Source organism: Myotis nattereri, assembly GCF_964212035.1.
Source record: "Myotis nattereri genome assembly, chromosome: 10".
NCBI lineage: Eukaryota > Metazoa > Chordata > Mammalia > Chiroptera > Vespertilionidae > Myotis > Myotis nattereri.
This window is the reverse complement of record NC_138085.1, coordinates 73,279,315-73,291,316: the sequence shown is the minus strand read 5'-3', so window position 1 is coordinate 73,291,316 and position 12,002 is coordinate 73,279,315. Positions and strand designations below refer to the sequence as shown.

Below are 12,002 nucleotides of genomic sequence, written 5' to 3'. Positions count from 1 at the left end.
TCAGAGTATCCGAAAACAGGCTATAGATGGCCAAGAGCTGAAAATAAACCCAGGTAAAAGCTAGAGCCGTAGTGTCCGATGTGGTAGCCACTAGCCATAAGTGGCTATTGAAATTTAAGTTAAAATAAAATTGAAAATTCAGTTCCTTGGTCACACTTGCCATATTTCAAGTGCTCAATAGACAAATGTAGCTAGTGACTATTTTGTTGCGTTGGACAGCATAGATACAGAACACTTCCATGACAGAAGGAAATTCAATTGGACAGTACTGATCTAAAGGGTAAGGTAAGGAGACTAACAGATTGAGGGTCTGAAAAAAAGAGGAACGGAAAATCAAGATGGCGGCATAGGTAAACACCGGAGTTTGCTGCCTTGAACAACCACTTCAAAAATACAACTAAAAGACGGAATGGACATCATCCAGAACCACAGGAAGGCTGGCTGAGTGGAAGTTCTACAACTAGGAGGAAAGAGAAAAGCATACCGAGACTCAGAGGAGGCGCAGTGCTGAAGTAAAATACTAAGGTGCAGAGTGCATGTGGAGTGGGCTGGTGGCTGAGGGCGTGGTTGTCGTTTTCAATCGGGAGGGAGTCTCAGGCTCTAAGCTCCAGTTCCGGGCGAGTCTGTAGGGACCCAGACTCATACGGGAGAAGCGGGACTGTCTGGCATCGCTCAGAACCCTGGGGCAGCTTTCTCTCCATGGGGCTTGCAGCAATTACTGGGACACTGAGAAGCAGAGCCTCTGAGGGCAAGATGGAGAGCAGCCATAATTGCTAACCCTGCTCTGTTGATCCTGTGGGACCCGCCCCGCCCAAGCCCTGCAGGGAGACTTTTGCTGGATAGCCTCAGGCAAAGGCTCGATAAGCACCTCCCTAGAGATCCAGGAGCCAGGAAGCCCAGAGGTCAGAGTGGGACCATCCAGTTTGCAGCTCCGTGGAACCATAAAAGACACACTCAGGGGGCAGACTCAGTGAGCACCAAAGCCCCATCGAAGCAAGTCTAGCCCCAGAGGGGTGTCTCCAGCACAGAAGTTCTCCCACTGCAGACACAGCTGATTCTCACAGCCAAATGGCCTGGAGGTCAATTCCTCACAGTGATAACTACAACAATCAAGGCTTAATTACAACAAGACTGTGCACAAAGCCCACAAGGGGGTGCACCAAGAGTGTCTACCTCAGGTAATTGGGACACTTAGCACAGAAAGGCACTCTATCGACACAGCAAAGCATAAAAAATGCTGAGACAAAGAAACAGGACACAAATGACAGAATGGGAGGAAAGCAAACCGCTGAATATAGAGTTCAAAACCACACTTTTAAGGTCTTTAAAGAACTGTCTAGAACAGCCGTGGGCAAACTATGGCCCACGGGCCGGATCAGGCCAGTTTGAAATGAATAAAACTAAAAAAAAAAAAAAGACCATACCCTTTTATGTAATGATGTTTACTTTGAATTTATATTAGTTCACATAAACACTCCATCCATGCTTTTGTTCCGGCCCTCCGGTCCAGTTTAAGAACCCATTGTGGCCCTCGAGTCAAAAACTTTGCCCACCCCTGGTCTAGAAGCTGCCGATAAATTTAATAAGGCCCTCGAAAAGACTGGTGAGACCGCTGATAAATGTAGTGAGATCCTCAAGAAGACTGGCGAAACCCTCAATGTTGTGATAAAGAACCAACTAGAAATTAAGCATACACGGACTGAAATAAAGAATATTACACAGACTCCCAACAGCAGACCAGAGGGTCACAAGAATCAAGTCAATGATTTGAAATACGAAGAAGCAAAAAACACCCAACCAGAAAAGCAAAACGAAAAAAGAATCCAAAAATACGAAGGTAGTGTAAGAAGCCTCTGGGACAGCTTCAAGCGTACCAACATCCGAATTATAGGGGTGCCAGAAGAAGAGAGAGAGCAAGATATTGAAAACCTATTTGAAGAAATAATGACAGAAAACTTCCCCCACCTGGTGAAAGAAATAGACTTACAAGTCCAGAAAGCACAGAGAACCCCAAACAAAAGGAATCCAAAGAGGACCACACCAAGACACATCATAATTAAAATGCCAAGAGCAAAAGACAAAGAGAGAATCCTAAAAGCAGCAAGAGAAAGAAACTCAGTTACCTACAAGGGAGTACCCATACGACTGTCAGCGGATTTCTCAACAGAAACTTTGCAGGCCAGAAGGGAGTGGCAAGAAATATTCAAAGTGATGAATACCAAGAACCTAAAACCAAGACTACTTTATCCAGCAAAGCTATCATTCAGAAGTGAAGGCCAGATAAAGAGCTTCACAGATAAGAAAAAGCTAAAGGAGTTCATCATCACCAAACCAGAATTATATGAAATGCTGAAAGGTATCCTTTAAGAAGAGGAGGAAGAAGAAAAAGGTAAAGATACAAATTATGAACAACAAATACACATCTATCTACAAGTGAATCTAAAAATCAAGTGAATAAATAATCTGATGAACAGTATGAACTGGTGATTGTAATAGAATCAAGGACATAGAAAGGGAATGGACTGACTATTCTTGGGGGGAGGAAGGGGTGTGGGGGTGAGGGAAGAGATTGGACAATAATCGTGCACCTATGGGTGAGGACAGTGGGTGGGGAGTGAGGGCGGAGGGTGGGGTGGGAACTGGGTGGAGGGGAGTTATGGTGGGGAAAAAAGAGTAACTAATGTAATAATCTGAACAATAAAGATTTAATTTTAAAAAAAAGAAAAAAAGAGGAACTACTAACAAGGCATTTATCCGACAGTACTTTATTAATCATCAGGTGCATTTACCTTTCCTTTTCCACCTGTTCTTTTTCCCCTCCTTGTTGCTGCCATCACTGCTGCTGCTGCTGTTCTCAGAACTCTGGGAATCTGACTGGCCATCACTGCTTTCTTCTGAACCTTCTGAGAGCTCTTTCACCCCATCGGGCACATCTTTCTGAAAATGTAAGCATCCAATTAGGATTAATCATTACCAATTCAGCAAGCAGAAATTAAATTAAGTCTTTGATACCCATTGTTGCAACTCAACTGGGTGGATTAATTTTTTTGTATTAAAGGATTCAACAGCAGAACCAATAATATTTTCTGAATCCCGGTCATCTCTTTTTTGGATCAAAGTAGCTAAATACTTCAATCTATATCCAAAGGTAAAAATTTTACATGCCAATCATATGTAGGCACAACACAGAGACTTAAATTCGACAAGAACTTCGTGTATGTGTGTGTGTGTGTGTGTGTGTGTGTATATCTATATATATCAGATAAATATAAGTTGAGGATTAAAAAAAACCCTATATAATAAAAATTTTATAAAGCATGTGTGCATGCATTATCCATGTAATATATAATACATATATATATATTACATATATATATATATATACATATATGTATATTTGTGTATATATTAATACCATTATGTATTGTGAATTCAATCAAGAGTCTGGGTAGCAAAAGATAGTCCATTATTTGAATCTAATTCTTTCCCAAATATTGGTTAGTAACCATCAAGACTCAAATACAAAAGAAATCTTTATTTATTTTTAAATCACATGAATCTTTGGTTTCTACACTGGATTGTGGAATGTTAGTCAGAAAGGATATCTGTGTCAGCACAGTATGTGAGAGATAAATAGGACAGTTGTAAGATCAACAACTAGGAACTTAAGACTTTCTGGGTTTGAATTCTGGCTTTATCTTCTCCTAACTGTGTATCCCTTCATCAAAATCTTAACCTCTCATGCTTCAGCTTCCCTGTCTATAAGATAGGAATAACAGTACCTTCCTTAAAGATAACTCTGAAATTAAATGAGTTAATAAATGAAAAACTAGCTGCCTCCTTAGCGCAGTAGGCAGCGCGTCAGTCTCATAATAAATGAAAAACTGTGCCTGGCATATGATAAGAGCTCAGTAAATATCAGCTTTTATGAATTTATGTGGTACATAAAAATATACACATATAAATAACTAATGTTATTTCTAAGTTATAAAATTACATACAGATGGTTCTTTTTCCTCTCAATATATTTTTTATTTTCCCATATAATTTATTTTTCTAATCAGATAAAAATAATTCTGACATGTAACCCACCTACCTACAATTGACACTCGAAAACTCTGATCTAGTAAAGAACTGCTCTTTTCCACTTATGTTTATATCCTAGTGCCATTTCTCAGGTTGTACACTTCGTTAGAATACACACCCCATATTTTTCTATTCTTTCCTTCAAAATGCAGGACAAATTTTACAGTTGTCAGCCATACTTTTTGACCTACAGGTTCATCAAGTATTTTGAATACAAATATAACTAACTTCTTTGCCTCCATCTCTTTCACTACTCTTGTATTTCAGGCCAATCATTTCTTTCAAACAACAATAACGTTATTTTTTACACATTTTCCTGCTTTACCCTTAAATATACCCTATCTAATTATCTTCCTAAATATAGATTTGATCATGCTATTGTCCTGAAAAAAACTCTGCCATCTTCTTAACACATATACTCACCTCTTCCCCACCCTCCTCAGGTTTTCAAGAGCCTCCAAAGTCTGATCATTACCTAACATTTACCCTACCCCTGACTCCTATCACTAGTCCACACACAGATTATGTCCTAACCACTCCAACTTACTCTACTTTCAAATCCATTCTGAATCCTTCTAGCTGTGCCTTTGCTTAAGCTAGTCCCTTATCCTGGAAGGCCCTCTACATTACTTATCTGCCAAAGTTCAACTCAAATCTTGTAAGTTTAAAAAACTAAACAAACCAACACAAAAAAACTTTCTAGATTCCTTTATTCAAAATTAATCTTTCTCTATATCATCACAATACTCTTTTTTAAAAAAATATATTTTATTGATCTTTTACAGAGAGGAAGGGAGAGGGAGAGTTAGAAACATCAATGAGAGAGAAACATCGATCAGCTGCCTCCTGCACACCCCCCACCGAGGATGTGCCCGCAACCAAGGTACATGGCCCTGACCGGAATCGAACCTGGGACCCTTCAGTCCGCAGGCTGACGCTCTATCCACTGAGCCAAACCAGTTAGGCTCTTCACAATACTTTATAGTACAGTACACTTTATGTCACAGTTAAATTTTGTCAATGTACAATTATTTCAATAACTATGTGAACATCAGAGCTCAGGGATCACCATTTATCCTTCTTTATTGCCTCTACAATGTCCAACATGGAGTACGTTATTAACAATACGGAAAGTCTAGAACACTAAAACCTAAAAGAAATACAAACAACTCCATATGGTACTATAGCCCTGTAAACCCAGGAAGTTAACAAAGTGTATAAAAAGGAGGTATTATAGATAAATTAGATCTTTTTAATGTTAATGGGCGATGTATAATCACTGAGCATACTATGATTATAGCATAAAGTTTAAGAGGTAAGAGGTATACACACATGAGCCAAGCCAAACTAATTAAATAATTAAGCCAAATCAAAACTAACTGAAGTCTCCTGCTTTAGTTCCTGGGACTCTTTCCTCTCCAGACGTACAGCCTGCAGAGTGGAGTCATGTACAAAGAGCAAAGTGCCTGCCAGAGAGCGAAGCCAAAATAAAGTGGAGAGACCTGTTAACATCCCTGTTATCTACTGTTACCAATCCCTGATATCATTTGAGCTCCTGAATCAAGGTTGAGTTTCCCTAGAATTTTCAGTTATCTAAACTAATAAATTCTGTTTTACTCAAACTATTCTGTTTTACTCAAGCTCATTCAGAAAAGGACACTGATAGGTCAAGGTCCCTTCTCAAGTGTAAGAATTAAAAATTACTAAGCCCGCTACGGTAAAAAGAACATGGGCTTGGAAACTCAGTCAGATCTGGGTTCTGATTCTGATGGTATTTGGCCAACAAGAAAATCCCATCTTTTGAACTTTGGCTTTCTACATTATAATAATAACCATAACTCTAAATTGTAATGGAGAATTAAATGAGAAAGTACTACAAAGCATCAAGGCTGTATCACTCATTATTCAAATGTGAGGCCCTTGAAAAAGTTTCTGAAGGACATTTTCATTTCATCCTTCCAAGATAATATTATCATAAACAATAAAAAATAAACTGATTTCTCTTCTCTGATCTACCTAGATGGTTAAAGAAAATATTTTGAATACAGGGCCAAAAAGATTACCTCTTGAAAAACAGAATTCTGTCTCTATGACGCAAATATTTATATGTAGTCACTTCATGATTTACTTTTTAAATGACTCCAAAAATATTTACCTTCAAAGTATATACTCCCATTCTGCCTGGAACCTTATAGAAGATGCCCTCTTCACCTCGGGAGTTTGTGTGCAGCATTGCGTTCAGGCATGCAAGAGGGGAAGTCCCACTGCAAAAAACACACAATGATTAGTCTATCTCTGAATATCCAATGTAACACAGACTTAAGATAAAATTACCTGATCAACACAAATTTAACATTAACACATTTTATAAAACTATAAAAAGTCCATCAATCTACTGAGAGGCTAGAACAGAGAAAATGGATGTGAGGCTCATTCTCATATTATCTAAACAAAAAATAATTCCTTAAGTTTCTTAATCCTCATCAGTATCTAACATATAAGCCAAGAAAAACTGATCTCATGAAAGTATCACAAATAATGTGTAAAGAGTCAATTATAACTCACTAAAGCTGAATTCTTTCTAAAAGACACTATTTCATTTAGCACAAACTTTACCATAACTGTCCAAAAGTAAAATAGAGGGGAAAAGAACACACACAGATTCAAATGAAAAATATTAATCTCCTTGCCAACTGCTGCACCAGACTAAATCTGAGATGTGAAACAAACACATTTCCATGGTCTCCTGTATTTTCCCCCCAATATAATTGACACATAGTTTCAGCTGTACAACACGATTCCATATATGTATATACTGTGCTGATCTCTTGTATTTGGACCTATTATGAGATCACTTAAAAGTAGGCTTTGGAATATTTCTCTTTTTTTTTTTTTATAGGTATGTTTGAGAAATGTTTATTTCTTTTTTCTTTTTGAAATTTATTTTTATTTATTTTATTTTTCCATCACCATTTATCCTCTCTATGCTCCCTTCCATCTCCACCTATACCCCCGCCCTTTGCAATCACTTGTGTCCATGTCCATGAGTTCTCTTTTTCTTTCTATTTTGCTGTCCCTCCCCCACCACCAGAGTTGTCTGCTTGCTCTCTATGAGTCTGTTTCTATTTTGCTTGGTAGTTCAGTTTGTTAATTAAATTCTACATATGAGTGAAATCATATGATACTTGTCTTTCTCTGACTGGCTTATTTCACTTAGCATAATGTTCTCCAGGTCCAGCCATGCTGTCAAAGGGTAAATTTTTTTTCTTTTTTACACAGTAGTATTCCATTGTGTAAATGTACCCAGCTTTGTCATCCACTTATCTATTAATGGATACTTGGACTGTTTCCAAATCTTGGCTATTGTAAATAACACTTCAATGAAAATAGGGGTACATATATTCTTTCGAATTAAGTGTTTGGGGTAAATTCCCTCAAGTGGCATCGCTGGGTCTTAAGGCAGTTCCATTCATTCATTCATTCATTCATTCATTTAAATATATTTTTATTGACTTCAGAGAAGGAAGAGGGAGAGACAGAAATATCAATGATGAGAGAGAATAATTGATTGGCTACCTCCTGCACCTCCTCCCCCCCGCTCCACACACACACGATGGGGTTGGAGCTGGCAATCTGGGCATGTGTCCTCACCAGGAATTGAACTGTAACCTTCTGTGGTTCATAGGTTGCCGCTCAACCACTGAGCCACACCTGGCCGGGCCCATTTTTAATTTTTTAAGGTAACTCCATACTGTTTTCCACAGTGGCTGCACCAATCTGCATTCCCACCAACAGTGCACGAGGTTTCCCTTTTCTCCACATCCTCACCAACACTTGTTGTATGTTGACTTATTAATGATATCCATTCTGACAGGTGCGAGGTGATAGCTGATTGTGGTTTTAATTTGCATTTCTCTGATGATTACTGATGTTGAGCATCTTTTCATATGTCTATTGGCCATCAGTATGTCCTCTTTGGAGAACTGTCTAGTCAGGTCTTTTGCCCATTTTTTAATTCAGTTGCTTATTGTTGTTTTTGGTGTTGAGTTTTATAAGTCCTTTATAAATTTTGGATATTAACCCCTTCTCAGATGTATCATTGGTGAATATGTTCTCCCATTCGGTGGGTTGTCTTTTCATTTTGTTGATGGTTTCCTTTGCTGTGCTAAAAACTCTTTAGTTTGTAGTCCCATTTGTTTATTTTTTCGTTTTTTAATCCTCACCCCAAGATATTTTTCCATTGCTTTTTTAGAGAGAGTGGGAGAGAGAGGGAAAGACAGAGAAATATTGATGTGAGATAAACACATCAATTGGTTGCCTCCTGCATGAGCCCTGACCAGGGCTGGGAAGGAGCCTGCAACCAGGCCACGTACCCCTTGACAAAAATTGAACCCGAGGCCCTTAGGCCCACAGGCTGATGCTCTATCCACTGAACCAAACCGGCTAAGGTCCATGTGTTTATTTTTTCTTTTGTTTCCCTTGCCTCAAGAAATATATCAGAAAAAATATTGCTACGAGAAATGTCCCAGATTTTACTATGTTGTCTTATAGGATTTTTATGATTTTGAGCCTAACATTTAAGTCTTTAATCCATTTTGAGTTTAATCTTGTGTGCAGTATAAGAAGAAAAAACTAAAAGACATCCAAATTGGAAAGGAGAAAATAAAACTGTCATTATTTGCAGATAACATGGTACTATACATAGAAAACCCGAAGACTCCACCAAAAAACTTCTAGATTTAATAAATGAACTCAGAAAAGTAGCAGGGTGCAAAATTAACATCCAGAAATTGATGGCATTTTTATACACTAATAATGAACTCTCAGAAATAGAAACTAAAAACAAACAAACAAACAAAAATCCCATTTACCATTACAACAAAAAGATACCTAGGAATAAACTTAACCAAGGAGGTAAAAGACCTGTTCTTAGAAAACTACAGGATCGGACATTAAAAAAGAAATAGAAGATCCATCTGACAGCCCCCTTCAAACACTTTAAGACTCTTCATAAAACCCTGAAGCCTACTACTTTTTAAAATTTGGGTTTCTCATCACTGGCATTCCTTCCTGCAACCAATCTAAAGAAATTAATATAATGAACTTTTATAGTCCACCCTCATAATTCACCAGTGTCTTCTAATATTTATAACCCCCATCAAGCCTTTGATAAAGAACTTCATTGGTCTAACTTATTTAATCCTAGAGATATTTTCTCTTGCAATAGATTACCCTGCCTAATCTCTACTTTAATCCCAATCTCTTGTTCATTTTTTTTCTGTACTCCCTCCAATATAATAGCTTTGTCAAAACTAGGCCTTCATTAGCTTCCCTATCTCTGACTGAACTGTTATGCACTATATCCTTCAAAGCTCAACACCTTGAATTTCAATAGGGTTAAAGACTCAGACTTTCAAGATTAAAAGAAAAGTGGAGTCATCTAGTTCCCCTTACAGATGCTTGAATGCATTCTTTCAGGTGAACTTTAAATGTAAAAAGATAATCCTATCTAATAAAAGAGAAACAGGGTAATTGGCGTACGACCGCTACCCTTCCCATTGGCTAATCAGCGAGATATGCAAATTAACTGCCAGCCAAGATGGCAGCCGGCAGCCAGGCAGCTTGAAACTAACATGAGGCTTGCTTGCTTCAGTGACGGAGGAAACCAACATTCCCCGCCTGCCTTGCGGGCCTCTGAGCTTGCAGTTTAAGAAACATAGTTACAAATAGAAAGCTAAACAAAACCCCAGAAACAGATCCCCAGCTCTGGGATCTCAGAGCTGGAGTTGATACAGAGTTTCGATTATAGAACCGAAACAAACCAGATACCTGCTTTCAGGAGCGGAGGCCTAAGAGCTGAAGCCTCAGAGCTAAAGCTGGCCCAGAATTAAAAAAAAAAAAAAAAGGAGCAGTTGGGAGCTTCAGTCCCAGCCTGAAAACAGCCCTCAGCCCCTCACCCAGACTGGCCAGGCACCCCAGTGGGGACCCCCACCCTGAAGCGGGTGTGACCAGCTGCAAACAGCCATCATCCCCTCACCCAGGCTGGCCAGGCACCCCAGTGGGGACCCCCACCCTGAAGGGTGTGTGACCAGCTGCAAACAGCCATCATCCCCTCACCCAGGCTGGCCAGGCACCCCAGTGGGACCCCCACCCTGAAGGGTGTGTGACCAGCTGCAAACAGCCATCATCCCCTCACCCAGGCTGGCCAGGCACCCCAGTGGGGACCCCCACCCTGAAGGGTGTGTGACCAGCTGCAAACAGCCATCATCCCCTCACCCAGGCTGGCCAGGCACCCCAGTGGGGACCCCCACCCTGATCCAGGACACCCTTCAGGGCAAACCAGGCAGCCCCCACCCATGCACCAGGCCTCTATTCCATATAGTAAAAGGGTAATATGCCTCCCAGCACTGGGATCAGCGGAGCCACGAGGCCTCCCAGCACCAGGATCAGCGTGACAGGGGGCAGCGCCCAAACCCCCTGATCGCCCTGCGGCTCTGTGTGTGACAGGGGGCGAGGCCACAACCTCCCTATCCGCCCTGCTCTGTTGTGACAGGGGAAGGCGCCCCAACCCCCTGATTGGGCCTGCTCTGTGCGTGACGGGGGTGGTGCCGCAACCTCCCCATAGACCCTGCCTTGAGTGTGACAGGGGGCAGTGCCCCAACCCCCCAATCGGCCCTACCCTGAGCGTGACAGAGGGTGGCATCGCAACTTCCCAATCCGCCCTGCTCTGTGCATGACAGGGGAAGGCGCCCCAACTCCCCAATTGGCCCTGCTCTGAGCCTGACCAGGGGCTGCACCTAGGGATTAGGCCAGCCCTCTGCCACCTGGGAGCAGGCCTAAGCCAGCAGGTCGTTATCTCCCAAGGGGTCCCAGACTGCGAGTGGGCACAGGCCAGGCTGAGGGACCCCTCCACCCCCACCGAGTGCACAAATTTTTGTGCACCGGGCCTCTAGTAAACTTATAAGTCTCACTCACATGATACACTTACACATATACCTATACACACCCACCCGTTATCATTATCCACATACAAACTAAAAATTCAACACAGATAGCTTTAAAAGCTAGAACTGATTTTTATGGCACACTTACCTAACAGCACATAGAACAAAACTGAACTCAATACACCTTTATGTTGGAAAATAGTGAGTTTAAGGATCACTAAATTAATGAATAGACTTAATAGGTTTTTGATTCACTAGAAATCTTTGTATTATTATAAACTCTTTCATTAAAACCTTTTCCTAGCTTTTCATTGAACTTACCACCTGCAATTCCTCTAAGAAATCCATTTGGTTAACAACTAATCTACTTTTTAAAAAAACAAACAAACTGCCCTAACCGGTTTGGCTCAGTGGATAGAGCATCGGCCTGTGGACTCAAGGGTCCCGGGTTTGATTCCAGTCAAGGGCATGTACCTTGGTTGCAGGCACATCCCCAGTGGGAAGTGTGCAGGAGGCAGCTGATCGATGTTTCTCTCTCATCGATGTTTCTAACTCTCTATCCCTCTCCCTTCCTCTCTGTAAAAATCAATAAAATATATGTTAAAAAAATAAAAATAAAAAAGTAACATTAACATAGATTTTAAATTCAAAAAGTAGCATCTGACTCACCCACACTTTAAAGAATTAGTTTCTTCAAACTGTTTTCGTCCATAAACATACCATGAAACATATGATAGTGAAACCATTGGAGAAAAGGGTATGAAGGGAAATTTTCAACAGGCATTTTTGGAAAAGCCCCATTGGGACCCCACAATGAGAGGTCTGTACTAATAGGCCAGTGAAACACAACAAATAAGAGAGCAATCTAGAAATAGCCTGGAGAGGGAAGTCATAAAAAGAAACCGAAAAAAAGTTCTTTGGAAAATTGCTTGTATACTATCTCTGTCCTCTTAATACTTCACTGTAAATCTT

At 40.4% G+C, this 12,002-nt stretch overlaps 1 protein-coding gene across 2 annotated transcripts in view; it reads right to left on the bottom strand.

The window, feature by feature from the left end:
• ASXL2 (ASXL transcriptional regulator 2) overlaps positions 1-12,002 on the bottom strand; it is a gene marked incomplete at its 3' end in the record, with an annotated part of 79,315 nt that overhangs the window by 34,869 nt on the left and 32,444 nt on the right. For both annotated transcript variants that reach the window (XM_081101280.1, XM_081101279.1), the window contains exons 3-4: positions 6,242-6,350; positions 2,790-2,937 (exon numbers count right to left, since the gene is read on the bottom strand). In XM_081101280.1, the coding sequence (XP_080957406.1) occupies positions 2,790-2,937; positions 6,242-6,350 (257 nt within the window). The remainder of the gene's footprint in view (positions 1-2,789; positions 2,938-6,241; positions 6,351-12,002) is intronic.